At 46.9% G+C, this 23,380-nt stretch overlaps 2 protein-coding genes, 1 long non-coding RNA gene and 11 other non-coding genes across 14 annotated transcripts; 13 read left to right on the top strand and 1 right to left on the bottom strand.

Moving 5' to 3' along the window:
- Positions 1-2,410: 2,410 nt before the first annotated feature.
- LOC311340073 lies at positions 2,411-6,973 on the top strand. The gene is made up of 16 exons (XR_014633239.1): positions 2,411-2,551; positions 2,906-2,966; positions 3,172-3,259; positions 3,447-3,505; positions 3,705-3,776; positions 3,978-4,060; positions 4,258-4,326; positions 4,524-4,595; positions 4,814-4,890; positions 5,089-5,160; positions 5,362-5,441; positions 5,640-5,716; positions 5,903-5,970; positions 6,163-6,231; positions 6,424-6,495; positions 6,684-6,973. It is a non-coding gene; the product is annotated as an uncharacterized lncRNA (long non-coding RNA).
- Positions 3,010-3,096, top strand: LOC311341404 (small nucleolar RNA SNORD60). The gene has a single exon (XR_014633336.1). It is a non-coding gene; the product is annotated as a small nucleolar RNA SNORD60 (small nucleolar RNA).
- On the top strand, positions 3,542-3,627 carry LOC311341409 (small nucleolar RNA SNORD60). Its single transcript, XR_014633341.1, has one exon. It is a non-coding gene; the product is annotated as a small nucleolar RNA SNORD60 (small nucleolar RNA).
- On the top strand, positions 3,818-3,903 carry LOC311341411 (small nucleolar RNA SNORD60). The gene has a single exon (XR_014633343.1). It is a non-coding gene; the product is annotated as a small nucleolar RNA SNORD60 (small nucleolar RNA).
- Positions 4,105-4,189, top strand: LOC311341414 (small nucleolar RNA SNORD60). The gene has a single exon (XR_014633345.1). It is a non-coding gene; the product is annotated as a small nucleolar RNA SNORD60 (small nucleolar RNA).
- LOC311341403 (small nucleolar RNA SNORD60) lies at positions 4,362-4,447 on the top strand. Its single transcript, XR_014633335.1, has one exon. It is a non-coding gene; the product is annotated as a small nucleolar RNA SNORD60 (small nucleolar RNA).
- Positions 4,926-5,011, top strand: LOC311341405 (small nucleolar RNA SNORD60). The gene has a single exon (XR_014633337.1). It is a non-coding gene; the product is annotated as a small nucleolar RNA SNORD60 (small nucleolar RNA).
- LOC311341410 (small nucleolar RNA SNORD60) lies at positions 5,202-5,287 on the top strand. Its single transcript, XR_014633342.1, has one exon. It is a non-coding gene; the product is annotated as a small nucleolar RNA SNORD60 (small nucleolar RNA).
- On the top strand, positions 5,486-5,570 carry LOC311341413 (small nucleolar RNA SNORD60). The gene has a single exon (XR_014633344.1). It is a non-coding gene; the product is annotated as a small nucleolar RNA SNORD60 (small nucleolar RNA).
- On the top strand, positions 5,751-5,836 carry LOC311341406 (small nucleolar RNA SNORD60). The gene has a single exon (XR_014633338.1). It is a non-coding gene; the product is annotated as a small nucleolar RNA SNORD60 (small nucleolar RNA).
- Positions 6,010-6,096, top strand: LOC311341408 (small nucleolar RNA SNORD60). The gene has a single exon (XR_014633340.1). It is a non-coding gene; the product is annotated as a small nucleolar RNA SNORD60 (small nucleolar RNA).
- On the top strand, positions 6,531-6,616 carry LOC311341402 (small nucleolar RNA SNORD60). The gene has a single exon (XR_014633334.1). It is a non-coding gene; the product is annotated as a small nucleolar RNA SNORD60 (small nucleolar RNA).
- Positions 6,974-7,286: 313 nt separating the features above from the next.
- Positions 7,287-8,982, top strand: LOC311340698 (guanine nucleotide-binding protein G(I)/G(S)/G(O) subunit gamma-13-like). The gene is made up of 3 exons (XM_084465574.1): positions 7,287-7,512; positions 8,336-8,438; positions 8,527-8,982. The coding sequence occupies exons 2-3, from the start codon at positions 8,341-8,343 to the stop codon at positions 8,630-8,632; spliced, it is 204 nt and encodes a 67-aa protein (XP_084321700.1). The 5' UTR covers positions 7,287-7,512; positions 8,336-8,340; the 3' UTR covers positions 8,633-8,982.
- Positions 8,983-9,094: 112 nt separating this feature from the next.
- On the bottom strand, positions 9,095-22,703 carry chtf18 (CTF18, chromosome transmission fidelity factor 18 homolog). The gene is made up of 22 exons (XM_084465573.1): positions 22,515-22,703; positions 22,021-22,095; positions 21,748-21,895; positions 21,247-21,442; positions 20,697-20,789; positions 20,405-20,457; positions 20,159-20,306; positions 19,676-19,948; positions 18,904-19,001; positions 18,672-18,795; positions 18,199-18,335; positions 17,964-18,057; positions 17,479-17,577; positions 17,171-17,301; positions 16,239-16,353; positions 15,517-15,741; positions 15,255-15,404; positions 14,573-14,703; positions 13,000-13,144; positions 12,757-12,867; positions 10,683-10,749; positions 9,095-9,240 (listed from the first exon to the last, which is right to left on the bottom strand). The coding sequence occupies exons 1-22, from the start codon at positions 22,603-22,605 to the stop codon at positions 9,119-9,121; spliced, it is 2,826 nt and encodes a 941-aa protein (XP_084321699.1). The 5' UTR covers positions 22,606-22,703; the 3' UTR covers positions 9,095-9,118.
- Positions 22,704-23,380: the final 677 nt, after the last annotated feature.

Here is a 23,380-nt window from a genome sequence, read left to right as displayed (position 1 = left end):
GCGTGCGTGCGCATGTGTGCGTGTGTGTGTGTGTGTGCGTATTAAGATGTGTGTGTTGAGGAGTGCGTGCGTGCGTGCGTGCGTGCGTGCGTGCGTGCGCGTGTGTGCGTGCCTGCATGCCTGCGTGCGTGTGCGTGTGCGTGTGCGTGTGTGCGCGCCTGAGACAGTAGGCTCTTCCCATGCAGCCCTGTGCCCTGAGGAGGAGCTCTGCATGGCCTGGCTGCTGCACCCCTCCTCCAGAAGCTCTCGCGGTGCGCTTCCACGCCCTGCGGCGGCTCCTCCCAGACAACCTCTGACCTCTGTAGCCCAGCGAATCACAGCCTAGCCCCCCAGAGGGCTCCGGGGGGGGGAAAGGTGGAGAGCACACGTCATTTTTTTCAGCGTCCACGCGCCTCACACGAAGACTCCGGGGGCGAGACGGAGACCGCCGCCTCAGCCGCGCTGAGCTATGAGCTCACGTTTCTTGCGACAACAACAAACAAACAAACAAACAAACAAAAAAAAGAAAACAAATATTGAATAGCTACAAGGAAAACAAGCACAAACTCGGGTGGCGTGGCAGGAGATAAAAAAAAAAAAAAAGATTTGTACGATACAACAACAACAGAAAAAAAAAAAGCTAAAGGTTTTCTTGCAAGCACAAAGCTAGGAGGCACCTTGGAGAAGAATCTGTGGTTCCATCGGAGGACGGACGTGAGCAGAAACCCGTAGTCATTTGTACGAGTGGGGGGATTGTAACTGGACTTCCTGATGTGTGTCGCCCCCTCATGTTGTTGTAGCCGTTGCTGTTGTTGTAACTGTTGGCATTGTTATAATGAGTGTTTGTGTGTGTGTGTGTGTGTGTGTGTGTGTGCGTGAGTGCGTGCGTGCGTGCGTGTGTGTGTGTGCGTGTGTGTGTGCGTGTGTATACCTACTGATGTTGATGCCCCGCTCTCTCATACACTCTTACAATGGCTATTCTCATGTTCAGAATTACAATAGATGTTTTTTCAGCCATTTTCAGACACACTGATATACATGCATGCACACACAAGCAAAAACACACAAACACACACACACACACATGCATACACCTGCACACACACACACATACACACACACGCACACACACACACACACACACGCACACACACACACACACACACGCACACACACACACACACACACACACACTAGGAATGTGTACCATTACTTCTATACTGCTCTATTAAGATCATCCGAGCTACTTTCCTTGTGTTCAGTATTCAATAAACACAAATATATACAGACATACAAGCACACAAAGATTAAATCTAACATATGCTGTGTACCCTTTGTCCTGATGCAGTGAAAAGTGTTTTTTAAAAGATAAACCTCTATTTCAATGCTTTATATAGTTCAGAATATAAAAATAGAATTTATGAATTTCCTGGTTATATTGGCTGTTAGAGCATCCACTAGTATCAGTTATTAAGACTGCCTCGAACATGCTCACTTCCATTTTGTCTATCCCTTCGTCCCGTGTCTGGTGTTTAGTCTGCATTTATCTGTGCCTTGGTCTATTTCTTTAATTTAATCAAATGTGTGATTGAACCAGTTGTGATTTATCTTTTTTCTTCATTCCAAAATGTATGCCAGTCTCCCTCCTATGACCAGCCCGATGTGTCCTCTGTGTCTAAAATATGGTTTAGAATTATTTTTATAGGTACACCATTGACCCTCTATTAAAGAGTCCGTCGTGACAGTGACAAACCTCCGGTGTGCTGATTTGAGACGGCTCCGCTCTCCGGCTCCCCCGCTGGTCAGACAGTGAAACTACCACCAGTGTTAATCCCAATCAAGAATTCACTTGTATTTTTATGCTCTTTGAAAATAAGGATATATTATATGAGAGAACGTTGGTTCTAATGTGAATAATGACAAATATAATTGCATTGAGCTGAGGTCAGCCAATTATGCCTGTATATTTATGGTGGAGTTTTTGGATGTGCAGTGACGGACGTTGTGCCATGGTTGGGTTTTAGGTTGTGTTTCTGCTGTGATAATGCATTCCTGTACAGCTGTGATGAAAATAAATGTAAAATAAAATTACGAATCCATGTGTTTTCTTAATATTGCCATGAATGATTTTATATGTATAATAATAAGCATTATTATTTTTATTATACATTATATTATATATACATTTTATTAAGCATTATTATTATTATACATTATTATTATTATATTATTAGTACTACTACCACTATTCGTGTCATTGGTTTGAATGTTGCTAAAGGTTGTATTATATCGTATTCTCTAACACAGCAGCAAATAAAGCACGAAACTTTCTGCAGACTACAGACGAAGACTATTGGTTCATCGGAAGTGTTGACGTCATCACCCCGGAAAGAGTCTCCTATATAGTCACTACCTCGCGGCGTCCTCTTTCTCCTCGTTGCATCGTCTTGTGGTGTGGAAGATCCCTGGTAGAAGAACATTAATCGCAATAAAGTTAAACAATGTTGCGGTGGTCATCTAAATACCACGTAGTCCCTGAAGGCTCGTATGCAGGCTTTGAACCAGTAGTATGGTGAGTTTCTGACTCGTATATATAGGCTGCGACACAATCTTTAAGATTAGGCCCAACACGTGTCGCCAGTGGACTTCAGCAATGCATTAGAAACAGAAGTCGTTGAAGTTTCATTGTACCTCTGCTGCAGACAATAATTACATTTTGGTTCGCACATGTATTTAAAATGTCCCTTTTTTTAAGACGTTACTGGATCGCCATATTTCCACTGCAATGCTACAGTAGCACACGTGGCATGTTTTCAGTGAAACCGATCTTAAGTAGAACTCGATTTAACGCCAGGTGACGCCACACGTTTTGTTCTGCTTGTGAAACTAGCTCATCCGTATTTCTTGGACTTTTGTTTGTGCACAGGGCGCCGTGATGGTGCACTTTGGCAATGGCGCGGTCCGCGGGGAAACTGCATCCGATCAAGGTAGGCCTTACCACAAAGACGGTTGTCTTGCGGTGCTTTGCCTAGCCATTGATGACAAACTCTTATTTCTGACACCTCGTATGAGAGCTATTCATTAGCTCCTGTGATTCTGTTTTTCTTCTGAGGCCTTATCGGCACTGCTGCACGTTTGAATGTCAGATATAAGCGTTTTGGTTAACATCTTGCATTTCCACCTTTTCCACAGGCTTCCAAAAGAGTGCATGTGTTGTGTGCCAGTGGTAGCGGAACCCTATTCAGCGGCTGGACCTCCTAGACGCAGATGAGTTACTCTGGTAAGTTGAGGCAAACGTCGTCGTATGTCTAGTCATATGGAGCCACTGATGACCACCTTTTATTGCTGACATCGTATGATGGCTAGTCAATAGCACAATGCTCTGTTTTAATTTCTGAGGCTTTATGAGATGATGAGACATGATGTCACAGAATAGCCTTTTGGTTCACATCCTGGTTCCCTTTCAGCAGCCTCGCAGACGGCTACATGGAAGGAGAGGCAGATCTGACATGCACATCTTATTGTAGTAAGTGAATGCATGTACGGTCATACCGTAATTTGTAGCCCTTGATGACAAACTCTTTATTTCTGACACCTCGTATGAGAGCTAGTAATGGCTCCTGTGATTCTGATTTTATTCTGAGGCTCATATCCGTAACACCGCCTGTCTTTGCAAATCCAAGCTTTATGGTCGCATCCTGATCAGATTTGTTGTACTTCCTCAGATTTCCCAGGATCAAACTGGAGGTGTAGCACCAGCCAGCTGGGCGTGTACCATGGCCTACAGCCTAGTTCTAGTGAGTTTATTGTAAAGGTTCTTCATGTGAATACCATTTGTAGCCCTTGATGACAAACTCTATATTTCTGACACCTCGTATGAGAGCTAGTAATAGCTCCTGTGATTCTGATTTTCTTCTGAGGCTCTCTGTATCACCAGTATACTTGTTTAACAGGTTTCTGGTTGAACTTGCCCTTATCCTGTTTTACATCTTCCACAGCATTCCCAATGACTGCTCTGTGAGCCAAACTGGAAGAGGTAGCACAACCTCCAGACTGCAGTCGGTGGTGGTGGTGTCATTTGGTAAGTTTATTTTAGTGGTGTTGTATCTTGTGACAGTCGGATATAACCATTGATGACCACCTTTTATTACTGACACCTCGTATGATGGCTAGTCAATAGCACAATGCTCTGTTTTAATTTCTGAGGCTTTATCCATCACCACTGGTGCACATGTCACAGAATAGCCTTTTGGTTCACACCCTGCTTCCCTTTTGCAGACACTTGTACCGGGAAGGCGACGCTGATCCCATATTCACCAACACCTCAAGACTTGATGTCTTACTCTAGTGAGTTGCTGCATGTACGGCCATGCGTCTTTTGTAGCCCGTGATGACAAACTCTTTATTTCTGACACCTCGTATGAGAGCTAGTAATAGCTCCAGTGATTCTGTCTATATTCTGAGGCTCCTATAAGCACAGTATAAACTGTTCAAAGCTTTTTGGTGAACTAATCCCATTTCACTGTTCCCTCCGCCTTCTCAAGGACCGCCGCATTAGTTTAACTGGGAGCAGGACTCCTGCTGGCTGTAGTTTGGATCTGTGCTGTTGGACTCCGGTAAGTTTATTAAAGTGATGTGAATACCATAATTGTTAGCCACTGATGACCACCTTTTATTGCTGACATTGTATGATGGCTAGTCAATAGCACAATGCTCTGTTTTAATTTCTGAGGCTTTATTCATCACCACTGCACATGTGATGATGGATAAAGGAGTGATGCACATGTTGTCACAGAATAGCCTTTTGGTTCACATCCTGGGTCCCTTTCCACAGACGATGACACTTACTGTACTGGGAAGGAGAAGCGGATCCCATATTCACCCCACCGCAAGACTTGATGTCTCACTATAGTAAGTTGATGCATGTACTACCATGCCTCATATGTAGCCATTGATGACAAACTCTTAATTTCTGACACCTCGTATGAGAGCTAGTAATGGCTCCTGTGATTCTGATTTTATTCTGAGGCTCATATCCGTAACACCGCCTGTCTTTGCAAATCCAAGCTTTATGGTCGCATCCTGATCAGATTTGTTGTACTTCCTCAGATTTCCCAGGATCAAACTGGAGGTGTAGCACCAGCCAGCTGGGCGTGTACCATGGCCTACAGCCTAGTTCTAGTGAGTTTATTGTAAAGGTTCTTCATGTGAATACCATTTGTAGCCCTTGATGACAAACTCTATATTTCTGACACCTCGTATGAGAGCTAGTAATAGCTCCTGTGATTCTGATTTTCTTCTGAGGCTCTCTGTATCACCAGTATACTTGTTTAACAGGTTTCTGGTTGAACTTGCCCTTATCCTGTTTTACATCTTCCACAGCATTCCCAATGACTGCTCTGTGAGCCAAACTGGAAGAGGTAGCACAACCTCCAGACTGCAGTCGGTGGTGGTGTCATTTGGTAAGTTTATTTTAGTGGTGTTGTATCTTGTGACAGTCGGATATAACCATTGATGACCACCTTTTATTACTGACACCTCGTATGATGGCTAGTCAATAGCACAATGCTCTGTTTTAATTTCTGAGGCTTTATCCATCACCACTGGTACACATGTCACAGAATAGCCTTTTGGTTCACACCCTGGTTCCCTTTCCACAGACGACTACACTTGTTGTACTGGGAAGGAGAAGCAGATCCCATATTCACCACACCTGAAGACTTGATGTCTTACTATAGTAAGTTGATGCATGTAATGTAATGGCCTCATGTAGCCCGTGATGACAAACTCTTTATTTCTGACACCTCGTATGAGAGCTAGTAATGGCTCCTGTGATTCTGTCTATATTCTGAGGCTCCTCTAAGCACATTATCTTCTGTTCAAAGCTTTTTGGTGAACTAATCCAATTTCACTTTTCCCTCAGCCTGCATGAGTTGAACTGGGAGCAGAACTTATGCTGGCTGTAGTTTGGATCTGTGCTGTTTGACTCCAGTAAGTTAATCAAATAGATAATATGAATACATAATTTGTAGCCACTGATGACAACCTTTTATTTCTGACACCTCGTATGAGAGCTAGTAATAGCTCCAGTGATTCTTCTTCTTTATTCTGAGGCTCCTCTAAGCACAGTATCAACTGTTCAAAGCTTTTTAGTGAACTAATGCTATTTCACTGTTCCCTCAGGACCACCGCATGAGTTTAACTGGGAGCAGGACTCCTGCTGGCTGTAGTTTGGATCTGTGCTGTTGGACGGTAAGATTATTAAAGTGATGTGAATACCATAATTGTTAGCCACTGATGACCACCTTTTATTGCTGACATTGTATGATGGCTAGTCAATAGCACAATGCTCTGTTTTAATTTCTGAGGCTTTATCCATCACCACTGGTGCACATGTTGTCACAGAATGTCCTTATGGTTCACATCCTGGTTTCCTTTCCGCAGACGACTACACTTGTTGTACCGGGAAGCAGATCCCATATTCACCAGCACCTCAAGACTTAATGTCTTACTATAGTAAGTTAATGCATATACTGTCTTACCTCATATTTAGCCATTGATGACAAACTCTTTATTTCTGACACCTCGTATGAGCGCTGCTAACGCAGCCCCTGATTCTACAATTTACCTGAGGCTCGATCCCAACTAGTTTGCATCCCTTGATCTGCCATTTCCATGCGTTTTAATGATCCCTCATCCTTCAGGTTAAACACTGGAGAACAAAGCAACACTTGATGATGGCGGCGTGGAAGATCTCAAGTTTCGAGACGGGCTGTGTGAAAGAATTCAATGAGCATCATAAAGGGAAACTGCCATGTTGTCATTATGAACGTACACAATGAATGTACACATTATGGTCTTACCCGACCGCCTCAGTGCTGGGTCGAATTTCCATCCTGAACTCGTAGCCACCTGCACAAATTAACTTTCTGGAGGTGAAAGTCAACGCCATGTACAAATGTGTTATGTCAATAAAAAAAAAAACATAAGCTTGTGCCGTCTTTTTTATCTTCCATTGTCTACACTGAAAGAACTGCTTAATTACACTTGCATTGGTGCACCTAGAATAACTCCCGTTTGGGTTGAACAGAAGCTACAACTTATCGGTCACCGGGAAAAGCCCGTGAGTTCTGTGGGTCTCTTGGGACATGACCTCATTTGAATGCTCCCTGCCTCCAAGCCCAATGGATATCCATAGAAACTCACTCAAAAGATTTCCATAAAGGTGCGCCAGGGACCGAGCACTCGTTTGACTAACAAACCAACCCGGCTCCAGTTGCCGCCCTGCGCCTCCCCCCTCCAGTCGCTACAAAAGACGAGCGCAAGGGAGTGCCTACCGCCAGACAACCAGGACCTCCTGCACTGCCCAGCGAGAGCTTTAAGAGTAGAGCGGAAAATCCTACGGAAACGAGATTGTACACAAACGCGTTAGTCTGCTCCGTCGCTTGTGTCCCAGATTTTGTCCTCCATCACTCGGCTGACGGGAAAATCGAGCGGCGCAGAACAGCGGACTACTTGCCTACAGGCCTAACGGTAAAGCGCACTCTAAATTACGTAAAGGCTATTTCTAAAAATACTACAGATCTTTAGCTGTATTTCCGCCAAGTAAAAATGACCGCGTCGATGTTCTAGATTCAACCCTAAGGGGCTAGGCGGTGTTATGGGACATCAGTACGGCCAGTGAAACGCGACAGGCCCGTGTTAAAATTGTTCTGTAGACGGCCCTTGTAAATACGGTATATATGCAATAATTTGACGAACGATGCCGAGCACTCGACGCATATATATTTCAGCTCTAACAGTTATGGTTATGATTCCACACGGCCTACGGGTTTCACTGCGAACAGCTGGAAGGGCTGGAAACGCCACTATAATATTGGCATCCGAAAGCCACGCTCTCGTATGCCAATATTATAGTGGCGTTTCCAGCGCCCCTCCAGCTGTTACCACCTCCGGTGAGCATCCGCGACCTACTTCGATCCATTAGACAAATGAGTGGGCGAGAAACCTTCTAATCGGCCTCTAATAATAAACTATGGGACCGGTTTGCCGTCGCACCGCATCGCTCCACTCTGCGAGCAAGGTGCCGATAAGGATCGTCAGTACAGGACATCTTCCTTAGTCGGCGGCAGGATTAAAAAATATAGTTTTAACGAACGACCTTGAATTGTGTGTTAAAACACACACGCAAGGCTTTCACGTGCAATTATAATTATAATGAATGCATGTCTTGCGTATAGCATTGTTACAACTGGGCAATAAAGCCGATGAGGCAATGCAAGTACTGAAATAACTACACTGAAATGTACTTATTTGGAATTTGCCCGTGGTGAACGCTTGAATGTTTTGGAAACAGGCACCATGGACGAGTTAGACGTACCACAGATGAAGAGGGAGGTGGAGAGTCTTCAGTATCAGCTGGCAATCAACAGAGAAAAGTCCTCAATCACTGTCACAGAGTGAGTGTATTCTCTCGCACGCACACACACACACGCGTGCACACACACACACACACACAGCTAACGGGCCGATATGCGTGTGTTTCAGGCTGGTGAAGTGGATCGAGGGCTGTGTGTGTGATGATCCGTTCCTCAACCCGGAGCTGATGAGGGCCAACCCCTGGGTGGAGAAGGGAAAGTGTGTGATCCTCTAAGGGCCTCGCAGATGCACGCAAATATAACCACGGATGCACACCTAAAGACCCCCCCCCCCCCCACACACACACACACACACCCCCCCCCACACACACACACACTTTCACGATGCACTTCCTCATTATCTTACACTGCTATGATTATTATAAATATTTATTTGGACTCCCATGAATGCTTTTTTAATTTATGCTGAGGACTGGCAGACGACCTGGCTGTATGTGTGAGTGTCGAGGAGTGCGTAGCTTTCTAGACGTTTGCGTAGTTATGGACCCACTGAGCGATGTTATCAATCAAGGTTTTTATTGGCTGTTTGTACTGTCAATCAAAATAAACACTGTTTTGAACTGAATGGGATTTTTTTTCTCGTCATTGGAAATAAAAGTATTAACGTCAAACGCACATTTTTACATACATTTACACAATCTTTGCCGTGGAGAACGTCACAGGTTGGCGTGTGAACGCCGTCGCCGCCACAGGCACGGTCGTCAGAGCAGCTCTCTGATGTACACGTTTCGTCGGACGGCGTTGGAGACGCCCTCGTTGAAGCGGAACCAAACGTGGCTGTTGCCCACCGCCGTCCCCATGGAGCGCTCCACACTCGGCTCCCCTGCAACGCACACAACGCGGCAGGCGTCAACCCTCTCCCGGGGCGTCACGCTCCCCTTGGGCCCCCCCCCCCCCCCCCCTCAGTGGGGCTCTGATACCCCCCCCCCCCGTCCGGTTTGGAACCGCTTCCAAGTAAGTCAAATATATCGGGATTCGTCAGGCTCAGAGTCTAACTTAAATCCCTTTATCGGATCTCTTTTGGTACTGGAAACGTTTTTGAACAGCCCCTAAATTGTGAACTGGAGCTGGGTTTGTAGTTTCATTGAAGGAAAAACACATATTATATATATATATATATATATAAAATCCACCAAAAAAAAATTAAGTGATTCGATAGGATTCAGATTTATTGAGCAGATTTGGGTATGTTAAAATGCTATCAAACCCCAACACTAACATGGTCTTCAGACTATGTTAATATATTTGAGTTGAGACGCATTGCCCTGCGGTCAGAATATGCCTAGAGTTCTCAACAGCTTGACTTGTTATTATTCGTTTGATCCTAGGACCTATAGGCCCGATCAAAAGGTGTAAGAAGGTTTCGATCTAACCCTAACCCTTAGATTTTAGTTTGACAATCTTGGCTTGAAAAACAAAAAATGGCTTGTTGAAATAAGACAGATTTTGTTCCGATTAGTTTGTCTATAGACTGGATATTGGACAATATTTCCCACTATCAGATCCCTGATACTGATATTTAACCCGGATATTTCCCAACATCAAGGACATCGTGTGGCACACACACAAAATATGTGTGAAACATTGTCCAATGTGTAAACAAGTTTATCTGAAATATATCGGTTGTCGAGTTGAGCTATTGAGATTAGGAAGCCAAAAAGGGGGAATAGGCCTATTGCACGTCAAACTGAATCCTCATGATGGATATCACTGTGTGTACCGTCTGTCTGACACAAACCAAATAAGTCTTATGTCTCTTATATGAATCTATCGCACTTTACGGAAGGCTATACAATTAAAACTAAACAGGCTACAATAAGTGTGTGTTTTGTTGCGTCAGCGACTCAAGACAAGTGCGTCATCAGTTGAACACACCTTCAAGCAGGTAGCCCTGTCGTAATGGAAATGCAAATGTTAGCCCCTCTGAGGTGGCCTAGTCAAACAGCGTCTGGTTAGGCCGGTATAGTATATAGTATAATGGAAGAGGCCGTAACTGCCAAAAAGAAGACTACAAAAGACTGCTCCAAGAGCTATATAGTGGTACATAACCATGTAATGAAACGCATTGTCAAACTGTAAATACAAACGCTATCACTTCTACTTGGGAGTACACATTCCACATTGAACTCTTCAAGGAATTTACACTTCCGGTTGCAGTCATGGAGATAAGGATATGAGACTAATCATGTCATTGTATGTCGGCATTATGTTATATGTGTATATTAATAACAGACAGAAAGGTAACAGACAGAAAGGAACCAGTACCTGTCTCTGAGGTTTGGATTTTCTGGGGTTTGGGGGCTACAGCTCGACCAAAGAAATCCACCTCCGGCTGCAACACACACACACGCACACGCACACACACACACACGACTTTAATCAGAAACCACACAAAACACTAGGTCGATGGCAGCAAGGTCAATTGGAAGTTATTCAAGGTTTGCGTGTGTGCACAATCTACACACACACACAGACACACGCACACATGTCATTAGCCTGGTTCCAGAAGGCTCGGCCATTAGGGAGGAGTGTGGACTAGCTTCTCATTACCCTGCTCTCTGGGGGCAGTGGGAGCCTCCATTACTGAGAAGTGGAGCGGGCAGGAGGAAGCCCAGAACACGGCCCCCCCCCCCGTTCTCCAGTCACACCACTGGCCGCGCTGACGCCAGCCCCCCTCTAGGGGTGCACCGTAATGACTGAATAGGATACTGCCATATTTTCCATGAATATTGCGGCGTCGACATTAGTTTTGTTATGCTTAAACGTGTGTGAAAACACAACTGTTAGAATGGACCAGAATAGAATCATAACACTTTAAAACATCAAGGGTTTAGTACTTTCATATTCGTTTGGACTGGCACAACATGAATAAGTAAATGAATAACATGTCTACAGATCAGGACATGTTGTACATTATGAAAACAACGTCTACAGAACAGGACATGTAATAAGCAAAACGAATGTTTACAACAAGTAACAAGGTATGAGAATCAGCCACAGGGCCCAGAGACACCGGTTTAGCCTTGAGAAGGCGTGGGGGTCTTTCCCCACCGACTCCCTGGTCGAGGTTGGGGATTGTGGGTGCGGAGAACGAAGCAAGTCAACCACACTTTAGTGATCCGCTGTGCCAGATCAGAACGCAGGTCTGACCTCCACACCGGACGACGTGAACCCTGTGGCTGGAGTTCACTTTCCCCCCCCAAAAAAAATACTTCCTGCCAAGATAAACCTTCTGAAACGATGGCAATACGACGACATTAACAATTCAAGGTCAAATGTATGGCATTTATAGCGCTGCTGTGGTGATGCATGAAGATAACCTCCACGTATCCATAGAGGTTTATGCGGTTTGAACGTCGTTATATTTCATCTCCGGAGCGATATTGGATATTCCACAGAAATTCACGCTCTGAATATCTGATTAGTGACACGGGGAACTGAAGACGTGCTAACCCTTCGTGTCTCGCGGTGTGTTCCAGGATTCTGGCGGGCTCCGTGCCGGCGTGGGCCCTGGATTTAACGACCTAGCCCACAGTCTGCCCACACTGTGCCCAGATGGCCGGCCACACACACACACACACACACACACACACACACACACACACACACACACACACACACACACACACACACACACACACACACACACACACACACACACACACACACACACACACACACACACCTCCAGATGTGGTCTGGCTCATCGGATCACACTGTGAGCCAGACCTGATCTGAGACGGTCCAGACCTGGTAGCTAATGCGTCTCACTTGGAGCATGCACGCGCGCCATATGGTATGAGCTGCATGGGTATTTGAAACTTGATCATGTAGCGGTTTCAAGCAGGCTCTAAATCGAACACCACTATGCCACACAGCCAACGGACGCATCTCTCCACAAACTCTCCGGAATATCGGATACTTTCAGCTCAACGTTTTTAGTTTAATAATCGCCATTGAGTCAATATTTTGCATGAACCTGCCCATCTCCCAACTAAATCTCATCTGAGCCCAAAGGCCTCGCACCATCCTTGTGGATGTGATCAGATAGTCATTCAATACATTTATTCCCAGTGAATGGGTATACATTCAATATCGATAACTGTGTGAGTGAGTGTGTGAGAGTGAGAGAGAGAGAAATCCGGTGAATTCGTTTGAGCCCCGACCAAATCCATGTCAACACTTGAACCCCGATTCACCGGGCTGGCCCCTCTCTGACTCCCCCTACTGTTGCTGTCCTGCCCCTACAGGCAGCGAGGGGAGAGAGTTCAGAAACAAACACCTTCTAGCCACCCCTGTAAAACCAGATGAGTCCAGGCATGGATGCGCAGTGGCTCACCCTGATCTCCACCGTTGTCTCTCTGACGATGGCTTCCAGCCTCTGCTGGTGGTTCATCTTGGAGGGCTTGGGATCACTGGTGCTCTTTGGTTTCTCCTTGGGCGCCTCCGCCTGCGTTGCACACACGGAAACGTCAATATGGCTTCAGATTGTTAAAATACAATTACAATAACTAGTGTAAATAAATAGTGTTTTCTTTGTATGTCAATGTGTGGTGGGTGGATAAAGCCGCATCAATCTCACCGCTGCGGGGTTCCTCAGCATCATCAGATGCTCGGCTCTCCTCATTTTCTCCTGCTCCATCTCTCTGCTGATCGTTTGTTTAGCCTGGTATGTGAGCTGGCGCCTGGGAGGTAGACCTGGGAACTTCACTGCCTCGTCCACACGTCTGCACATGCGCACGCACGCACGCACACACACACACACACACACACACACACCAGAAAAGGTGATTGGACGCAGGACAACACGTGCACTATGTCAGTTGCATGTGATGGAAATGGAAAGTCCCCTTTGTTTGATGCCCAGATTTAGATTTTGAATCAGTCTCTTTCTTAATACCATAATCCTCTTACGGCAGATCCCAGCTGAACTCATCCCATTCCCCCATGTAATGTCCAACACGTAACGTCAAGTCATATTTGTTGCTGTCGAACATGTATTAAGCATCTTTATGGAAAATAGCCAAAAAGGGCAAACAATATTATTTTCTATATATAGAATACATACCGATGAGATTATTATCATTCGACTTGAAGCATCATGTATCTTAAGTGAGTTATGGGTGGATTAAGCTCAAAGAAATAACAGTTACAGCACATAGAAAGTTAAAGAATGAAAAACATAAAAAAAATAAAAAAACAGCACTGGTTTCACTTTGAATATCCTGCTTCTTCCCTCCCACATTTTGCAGTGAGTGGGTGAGCCGATGTGTGCCAATGACAACAATGACAACAACAACAACAACAACAGCCGCTCAGTGTCCCACAGTGCTAGCGTCAGAGGGTGCGGTTGTGGCGGGCCAGCGAGGGCAGGTAGATGAAGCCGTACACCAGCAGCAGGAGCAGCAGGGCCACGGCCAGGGGCAGGCACCAGTCGCTGGTGACCAGCACCTCATCACAGCGGGCCTGCAGGAGGGAGCCGCTCGGGGCCTCACGGCGCTCCCCGACCGGGCCCGGCATGGCTCCGAGGGAGGGGCCCAGCTAGGCTAGGGTCTGGTGTGATGCTACCGACGACAATTTCCCTGTAAACCGCGCTTGAGAAAAGTGGCGATCTTCTGTTTGTGTGTCGGTGAAGACCCGGGCGTCAATCGTTGCACCCTCCCTTCTGGACGGAGGTTCCTCCTGCAGGCTCCCCTCCTCTCCCGTGCGGTTCCTCTTCTGGGGCTGTGTGCTGATGGTGGAGCCACCGCTAGTTCACGTTGTTGTCCTGGCTCTCTTCCCACCCTGGTGGTCCTCTGACGGCGATCCACGCTTCTCATCTCGGCCCCACTAGTCTCCCCCCCCCCCCCCCCCCCGTCCAACTGGTCTAACAATAGCATCTAACTGGTGATGGATGTGCTGTTTGCCACCTCCCCCCTGCCCCAGCCATCACCTCCGCAAACAAACACACACCAGGCGTTAAGGGGATTACTCTGTAATCACACATCTGCTCACAGAAAGGTCACGTGTAAGAGAAAGTGTGTGTGTGTGTGTGTGTGTGTGTGTGTGTGTGTGTGTGTGTGTGTGTGTGTGTGTGTGTGTGTGTGTGTGTGTGTGTGTGTGTGTGTGTGTGTGTGTGTGTGTGTGTGTGTGTGTGTGTGTGTCCGTCCACTCACGGCTCCAGGATGTACGTGTACTGGCCCTCCGGGGTGCGGTCCTGCCGGTAGGAGAGGTTGTAGGCCAGCATGGTGTCGATCAGCTCCCTCATCTGCTCCTTCTCTCTGGTGCTGAACAGCTGAGGGTTGACCTGGACGAGAGCGTAGCACCGTGAGCGACACCAGAGGAGCCGGGGGGACATCGCACCCCTTCACACCCGACAGCCACGCATCTTCCAACACGATTCGGTTCCCAGAGGTGTGTACAACACACATTTTCTGACAACACAGACATTTTCTACAAGTGAAGCAGAGAGAGTTGTAAGAGTTGTAAGTGTAAGACGGTGAAGGGATTTATAGAGGTTAGGATTTATAAAGGGGTTACCTCGGACTACTTCATCATTAAGCAGACACAAAAGTGCAAAAGGGACCAGGGAAATTGTTTGAAGACACAGGTCAATCAACGAGCTGCACAAAGCAGGTAGGGGGGTAGGGCGTCTTCCTCAAGGACGGCTATAGGTAGGCTGCGAATATTGGGATTCAAACCAAGAACCTTACAGTTATTTATCCTGATTATCCTGATTTTTTTTTCCAACCTTATCTGCACGTGTCTGTGTTTGAACCACTGTGCTCACGGACTGAATGTAAACGTAAACGCGGAAGAGGCCGGTGATGCGGTGAGGTGCGGTGTGCTCGGCCGTACGGGGCGTAGCTTGGGGCAGAGGATGTCCAGCAGGAGGGTGAGGATGTCGGCACTGAGGCTCAGCTCGCTGATCCTGCTGCGGACCGCCGGGGGGATGTCTGCCAACATGGCGGACAGAGCGTTCCTGTTGGTCTGGAGACGCGTGGCGGCCTGGCAAAGAGGGAAAGACCGGGAATCATCATACAACCTTTCGTTTACATAAACTAGCCTTGTAATTGTGTGTGCGTGTTGCGTGTGCGTGTGTGTGCGTTGCGTGTCGTACATCGTGCTGACTGTGGGGGTAGCTGAGGCGGGGGACGTGGGCGTGGGCGAACAGGAAGTGGAAGGTGACGGACAGGAAGGGGAGGTATCTCATGAGGGAGAAGTTCTGGCCGTGCATGATGACTTGGTTCAGCTGGTCGGAGAAGGACAGCCAGTGGAGGCCCTCGCACACCAGGTGCATGTTGGGGTCCCGCACGCGCATGGACAGGTAGTTGTCGTACAGTCCCTGCAAAAAGAGAGCGGAGGAGTCGGGTATTCGACATATGCATGACGTGCCACCCATTTTTTTTTACACATATCTGTTAAAAAAGAAGAAATCCCTGTCATAAATTTTTTTCATTTCGGTTGTTTTCATTTTAGTTGTTTTGACATGATGATGCGTTCATGGAGCATTATTTCCCAAAGTACAACCTCAGTATGGAGTCTTGAAGAATCATAGTATTTTCTTCAGGGCTGTGCATGTGTGCTATGTTTCAAAATGTCCTTAATTTTAATCCCTGAGGGAACATCTTTCCGTCAGCAAATGTGACTAACTACATTTCCGTCCCTGGGATTAATGACTTCTTTTCTTTTCTCTAACCTTTCAATTGATCTTTCACTTCCTGCCACAATCTCATACGTTTGCGCGACGCTCCCTGTACCCGGTCCCTCGTGGTGAACTAATGGGGGACCCTGGGGGCGTCCCCCCGGCTGAATGCAGGGCTGCGATGCGTGTCCAGTTACCTGCGAGACCTTGTCGTACTCCCCGCTGGACGAGGCCAGGAAGAGGATGTGTTGGAATCGCTGCGCGCCGCCTCCTTCGCCCGGACCCTCGTCAAACCCTGGTCCGACACGCTTCCTGAACACCGGCACAACAACACGGGGGTCAGCCAGGACGCGGTGGGCGGATCAAGGGGCAGGATGTCCCAGAGGACGCCTGACGCCGTTACGACTCGGGGGGCGACTTCCCGTCCCAGCTGGGCTGAACCCCTTAATACTGGCTAACTAGGGAGTGTTATGGTCTGTCCATATGGGTCTTATTAAGTCTCAAGCAAGCCCAAGTCTAGCGGCGTGAACTAAACGCTAAATCACTTGGTGTCATGGAACTCCCTTCTGTCAGGGACAGGAAGAGATATACAGTATCCTGACAAGGGTACTCCCAGCAGTGATTCACAGCACTGCTATCGTTGTTAAAACATGTTTATGTCTGCACCTCATTCAGCGAGGAAATTAGTCCTTCTCCGTTCCCATGCTTGCCCATTGACCCCATCATTTCACTGCCCATATATGGCAGTGGCGCAATGCCTGAGGCCACTTCCCCTTGCAACACAAGCTGGCCCAACACATCGGCCGAGAGCGCTCAGTGGCTTGCCGCAACAGTGTGTGTGTGTGTGTGTGTGTGTGTGTGTGTGTGTGTGTGTGTGTGTGTGTGTGTGTGTGTGTGTGTGTGTGTGTGTGTGTGTGTGTGTGTGTGTGTGTGTGTGTGTGTGTGTGTCCCTATTTCACACAAAGGAAGCATTAATTAATTTGCAGTGGTCAAGTCAAGTCCCAGACGCCTTTACCTCAAGCGTCTCACAACGGGGGGGTCGGGCGTCTGGCTCAAGGAGGCCTACAGGTAGACTATGCTGTCCTAACCTCTGGGCCGTGCGTTGACCCCTGCCCACTGGACTACGTACCGTTTCAAGCGGGGCAGCTGGAAGGTCTCCTGCCAGAGATGGAACAGGCCCTTGCTCTGGTCCTTCTGCCCCACAGCCACACTCTGCACCGTCCTGGTGTCCACCGTCCTCTGACCTCGACCGTGGAGGAACTACACACACACACACACACACACACACACACACACACACACACACACACACACACACACACACACACACACACACACACACACACACACACACACACACACACACACACACACACACGGGTCTTTGATTGCACTGTCAGAAGCGTCATGGAGGGAGCTCCTAGAGACGGCGCCCACCTGCAGGGTGTTGATACAGGAGCGGATGTCGTTGTCCGTCTTCTCACACAGGGCCATCAGGGTCCCCGTGTCCGCCTTCATCCCCTGCACCCGGGAGATCTGCCCACATCACACAGCCATCAGGACAACACGTGTGTAAACAACACACAGCCATCAGGACAACACGTGTGTTAACAACACAGCCATCAGGACATACGTGTGTAAACAACACAGTCATCACAACAACACGTGTGTAAACAACACACAGCCATCAGGACATACGTGTGTAAACAACACACAGTCATCACAACAACATGTGTGTAAACAACACACAGCCATCAGAACACACAGCACCCACAACACACAGCTATCAGAACAACACAGAGATCAGAACATACAAGTAAACAACACACAACTATCAGAACCACACACACACACACACACACACACACACACACGTAACCAGGATTAGTAATTGTTTTTGTACTGTGTGTAGGTGAGGGTACCTCAGCTAGTCTCTGTGTCAGGCGGGAGGGCTGTGTCTGGGGGAAAGCCAATAGGAAGGCTTGCAGCCTCAAAGGCCTGAGAGCTGGAACATAACTGACAGGACAGACAACCAATCAGATGATTCTGTTGCATAAAAGCCTCCCTTTTCATCACTCCATATTCGCCATATAAATCAATTCTATATTTCCAAAAACGACAATTCCCTGCCTGGACAACGTTTCAAACGCCTCTTACAGGTCGTTACAGATGCAGATGATGGGTCGCAGGAGGACGCCCTCTTTCTTCTTCTTCTTCTTTGACGTTTCTCCGCCTTCCTCTGCCCCGTGTCCGTCTTTCCTGTTCAGCGTGGCCATCAGGATGTTGATGGCGGCCTGTTGAAGCAAACGGACGATCAGAGAGGAGCCGGTGAAGAACACGAGCCGTCCTAACTGACGAAAGACGCTGTTCAATGTGTATTTTGTACTGGTCTAAAGGCTCAGTTATGGTTTCCACGTTGACGCAAACGCAACGATCACGCAGCCGCTTCGACGCGTCAGGTTTACGTCGGGTGTACGTTTGCGGACCAATCGCAGCCCTTGCTGCTGCATCGCCTCGATGCAAGGTTTGGGAGACGCACGTCAGAACCTCGCGGTCGACGCAAGGTGTGTCCTTAGGTATGGTTCCAACGTGGAACCATACCTAAGCCTTAAGAGGCGCTTGTGACGTACCGCGGGCGCACCGTCGATCTCGTCGATGATGAGGCAGTTAGGTCTCTGATTGGTCCCCAGCACCGACTTCATCTGCGTTGCCGTGTCGATGCGTCTCTGGAACACCTCGGCGCTACGGTCGTCACTATCGACAAAAAAGAAAAGACATTAAAAAAAAAAAAGAACACCATTTGTGTAGTTGTTTGAGAACCCTGAACTACTTAAACCTATTTAGCCCTGTCCATCGACTTACCTGGCATTGATTTCTACCACGTTGTACCCAGCATGCTTTGCGATGACATGAGCTAGGGTGGTCTTCCCTAAACCTGGAGGGCCGGACAACATTGCCACCTAGAAGTAGGAGAGGGAAATAGATCGCTAGTGAGAGATGAGATAAATAGTGAAGGAAGTCACAATCGATTGTCCTGCTGTCGCAGACCATCCGCAGGGGGGTCCGTCGTCTAGGAAACCACGAGAAGCTCTTGTGTCGCCGAGATCTGATCCCAAGAGGTTGCATCATGGAATTAATACTTAATTAACATGAATACATGAAAAGATGAATACATGGGACAGCAAGCAGGATCCTGGGGGATTATGAGCCGTCGGGAAGGGATGTTGTACACGGTGTTGTGTGAGCCTCAATGTAAACATTAGGGGACAACACTGACATTATGTTTACCCTGCTATGTTTACCCTGCAAGACAGCAGTGAAAAAGGTCAATGGGATTTGTCTTCACAAGTTAAGTCTGTTTCCTGTGCCCTAGTACATCGAAGTAGCACATATAAATACTAGTGTTATGAGCAACACCCGTGTTTGTCCAGTCCATAGGCATGTTATCGCGTTAATAGCGTGAAATGCAAGTAGATTAATAGGCGTCTGCCTTCAACTGTAAGCATGTTAACGGAAGAGTGTATACCTTTAACTGCAAGTATAGTGCCTTGAGCTGTAAACATGTTAACAAGTGTAAACCTATAATTGGTATAAGTGTATACCTTGAACTTTATGCATTTTTACAAGTGTGTACCTTGAACTTGGGCCGTTTATGATTGTCCAGCTCTGCCTCCAGAATCTCTTCAGTTATCTGACTCTTGGTTTTGAAGGTTTTGAAGTTGGCGTTCTCAGCAGCTTGATTGGGTTTGAACTTGTTCTGATACGGGTTCTTGTTCTGGTTCTTGTTCTGGTTCTGGTCCTGGGCCTGGGCCTGCCTGTCAACCGGAGGAGGCCGCACCTTCCTCTCTCTCCCAAACACAACCGTGTCCCAGAGTTTCAACCACTTCAGCAGACAGCGGTTGGTAAACTGCACATAAACACAGCAACGCACATACACCAAATAAATTACATAAAACAAAACATAAATCCAAACTTCGGCCAGTTTAAACATGTTTCAGTTTCAAGTTTTAAAACTATATTTCGGGTCCTTCGGCGTATCACACATACAAAGAAAGACAGAATAATATAAATAATATAAATAAGATAAGACAGGCCATGGCTGACGGGCTGAACTCACGTCATCGCTGAGCAGCTCTGTGTAGTGGTGGGGAGAGAACCTGTCCACCCAGAGTCGGGACCGTCGCCCTTCCTCATCCTCGTAATCTTCCTCTTCCTCCTCCTCCACCTCTGGGCCACCAAGCTCGCCAAACTGCTCCGTCACACCGCTGTGCACAATAACAATCGACATGAGGAACCGGCACCATCTTCAGATGCTTGTCTCATGTGTCAGAGTGAGGTGGGTTGGGTGGGTGGAGGATTTTACCGAGCTAGCATCTCTGACAGGCGTAGAGATTCCTCCACAGCCTGCTGATGTTGCTGTAATCAACATGATCACAATGACAGCATAAAGCACCACTCAGAAATTTTCAATAACTTATTCGTTCAAGGCATGTTTTCTTTTTCATTTTGAAGGTCATTTAAATTCGCTTTTTAAAGGGACCCTTCATGAGTTACATCAGCATCGTTCATGTTAGACTGTTGGTTGTGAATAATGTATTCCTGCATTGTAGTTATGGGAGGCGTGGTGAGTGATGAAGCAGTGACCGGGCACTCACCCGCTCTTCCACCCGCTCCCTCAGCACGTCAAAGGGCTCTGACAGCAGGCCCAGAGAGCCGTCCAGCTGCAGAGCTCTCCTGGGGTCCGCCAGCTGAACCAACCAGAGGCATCATGGGTAAGTCAACAGAGGATCTTTCAATACAAGTCAAGTCAAAGTTAGAGCCCTTTTAAACAACAACAGTTGACCAAAGTGCTGTACAAATCAACTATCTAGTTATAAACACACAAATAACATAAAAACTATTTAAAGCACAAAACACATACGGTCAACCACATGTTTAAAGTGCATATGTGGCCAATTTTCGCAGTTCCATACAAAATAGAGGCTCATGGCATTTAGCTAAATCCCTTTATTACGTGGATATTAACAAGTGGATATCAAGCCATATGTGCTAAACCGCCGAACTACTCCTTTAAGAACACCGGTGAGATATTAGGACAAAGATACAGGTCACCTACTAGCCTGCGCCTGCGTCAGGCCCTCCAATTGGGTCCGAGGAGCATCTCCATTGTAACCTGTGACCAGCGGCTAATTAGCAGCTAATTACCTTTCCCCCCGTGTTCTCCTTCTGTCTCAGGTAGACCCGGTTTCCCGAGGAGTCCGTCACGGTGATGTACTCTCCGTCCAGAGGGGGGCGCTTCAGCACACACTGCGACGACGCCGTTACCGCGGCGGCGGCCGATCTCTGGGGCGTCTGGGAGAACGCCGCGAAGCCGCTGACGTCCAACGCGGCGCGGCTGGGCCTAGGAGACGCAGATCTCGATATGATTGATACTCAGTGACTTCACAATACCCAATTATGTCGGAATTATGTTGTATAGTCGTTCAGACTGAACACGCCTTTAGAGTGACTTAATCATTTGATGAGGATGTGATCAGGGAGGGGTCAGACGTCTTATGAACGACGTCTGGAGATGTTTCGTCTGCAGACTTCAGGGTCGAACCCAGAACCTTCTGGCTCAAACACCCAGGCCACGGCCACTGTCCTTGCACACCGGCTGGGTCATTATGAAAAACACACTCTTTTCCAGCCATGCATTTCTCCTACCTGTGAGTGGACTCATATTGCTCCGGGGACGATGGAGGGGTGATGTCATCAGCACGCGTCTGCGGGGCGGTGACCTCATCAGTCTGCTGCGAGCCGAAGAGCCGCTTGACGACCCCGGCCTCCTGCTTTTGGCGCTTTGCTTTTGGGGCTGGAAACACACGTGGGCTTTTTCACACCAAGAGAACTATATATACACAATATTCATATAATGCACTCAAGCAGGCATTAGAAAACATAATCACATTAATGCCATCATGTTTGAGTTCAACTCACTAATGGGAGGATCACGCTGCAGGGGCTCAGCTCTGTCCTCTGAAGGTGGTGGTGGGGGATTCTTCTTAGGTCGCACTACACAGAGAGACATGGTGACTGAATGCACAAACACTAAAATCTGACAATAACTGACGTACAACAAAGAGACACTGTGAGTGTGTTTATATGTTGTTATCTCCTGTGATGCTTTGCTCTCTCGTTAAAAGGCCATATTTTTGGGGAAACCAATACAGAATGCGCATTAGTTTCCTCGCCTAGGTGACGCACCAGTGCGCATTAATAACTTTCTATCTATTGGGAGATGAACTATGGCACACTGTCCGTGGGAGGCGTTATAACAGTTCAATACAAATACAATAGTTATTGTCAGAGTGAAAACACAGGAGGTTGAGCTGATATAAACCACAGTTACAGTTACTGCTAAATACAAAGTGTAAGAAATAATAGAACAACGCTATAAAGGTACACCTTTTAAACAATATCTGTCAACTCACCATCATCCATTTCGGCTAAAACTTCCAACTCATCAGCAAACTGTTGGTCGTAGTCATCGTCAATCCCGTACATCTCGTCGTACTCGTCCATGGCCGCTGAGGATATTTATATTTCCTCGAGTCAAACGATATATACACAAATAAACACTAGAACAAATATATTAATTTGACTCTACTGACTGAACTCGACCGTCGCTAAAAGCGTTCGCGGGAATTTTTTTGTTGGGATTTAGCTCTTCCGGGTTACAGGACATATCTGTCTCCTGATTGGCTGTCATTTTCACAGACCCAGAGACCTATGCATTGTGTTGCATCGTGTTCCTTCTCCAGATTACCAGAATTTCTGAAAGATACAGTAGTAGTCGTTGGTTGTCTTGGCCATATTCCATAGATCTATACGGCAGAAATTAAAACGTCCATGATTTAGGGTTACAGTACAGTACAGTACATTACTCATGACACCATCAACTTTATCTTGCATGCTGATGAGAATTAAACTAAATTATGCTATAGTCCTACATAAATCGAATTGTGAGCTAATTGTACGTCTCTCATAAAAATGAATTGTAATGTGTCATTTTATTAGGGATTTATGAGGGGTTCTATTGTCTATCTAAAACTTTTATTTTCGAAACAAATATTTAATTCTACAATTGGTTACATTAAATTTAAGCAGATTTTTACAATCCCAATCCGATGTTGGATGTATAGTAAGCCTTCTCTGCATATGCCTGACCTAATGTGTGTGAGTGTGTGTGTGTGTGTGTGTGTGTGTGTGTGTGTGTGTGTGTGTGTGTGTGTGTGTGTGTGTGTGTGTGTGTGTGTGTGTGTGCGCGTGTTGGTATGATTAACGATGACATTTGTGC

Source organism: Micromesistius poutassou (assembly GCF_964030765.1).
Source record: "Micromesistius poutassou genome assembly, chromosome: 3".
NCBI classification, from domain to species: Eukaryota; Metazoa; Chordata; class Actinopteri; order Gadiformes; family Gadidae; genus Micromesistius; species Micromesistius poutassou.
The sequence above is the reverse complement of the archived record's forward strand: the minus strand, read 5'-3'. Positions and strand labels throughout refer to the sequence as shown.

Excerpts from the sequence above, each read along its gene's own strand:
- LOC311340698 (XM_084465574.1), top strand. The coding sequence starts at position 8,341 with ATGGACGAGTTAGACGTACCACAGATGAAGAGGGAGGTGGAGAGTCTT. Across the intron at positions 8,439-8,526 it reads TCCTCAATCACTGTCACAGA|GCTGGTGAAGTGGATCGAGG; the intron begins GTGAGTGTATTC and ends CGTGTGTTTCAG.
- chtf18 (XM_084465573.1), bottom strand. The coding sequence starts at position 22,605 with ATGGACGAGTACGACGAGATGTACGGGATTGACGATGACTACGACCAA. Across the intron at positions 22,096-22,514 it reads TTTAGCCGAAATGGATGATG|TGCGACCTAAGAAGAATCCC; the intron begins GTGAGTTGACAG and ends CTCTCTGTGTAG. Across the intron at positions 9,241-10,682 it reads AATCCAAACCTCAGAGACAG|GGGAGCCGAGTGTGGAGCGC; the intron begins GTACTGGTTCCT and ends TGTGCGTTGCAG.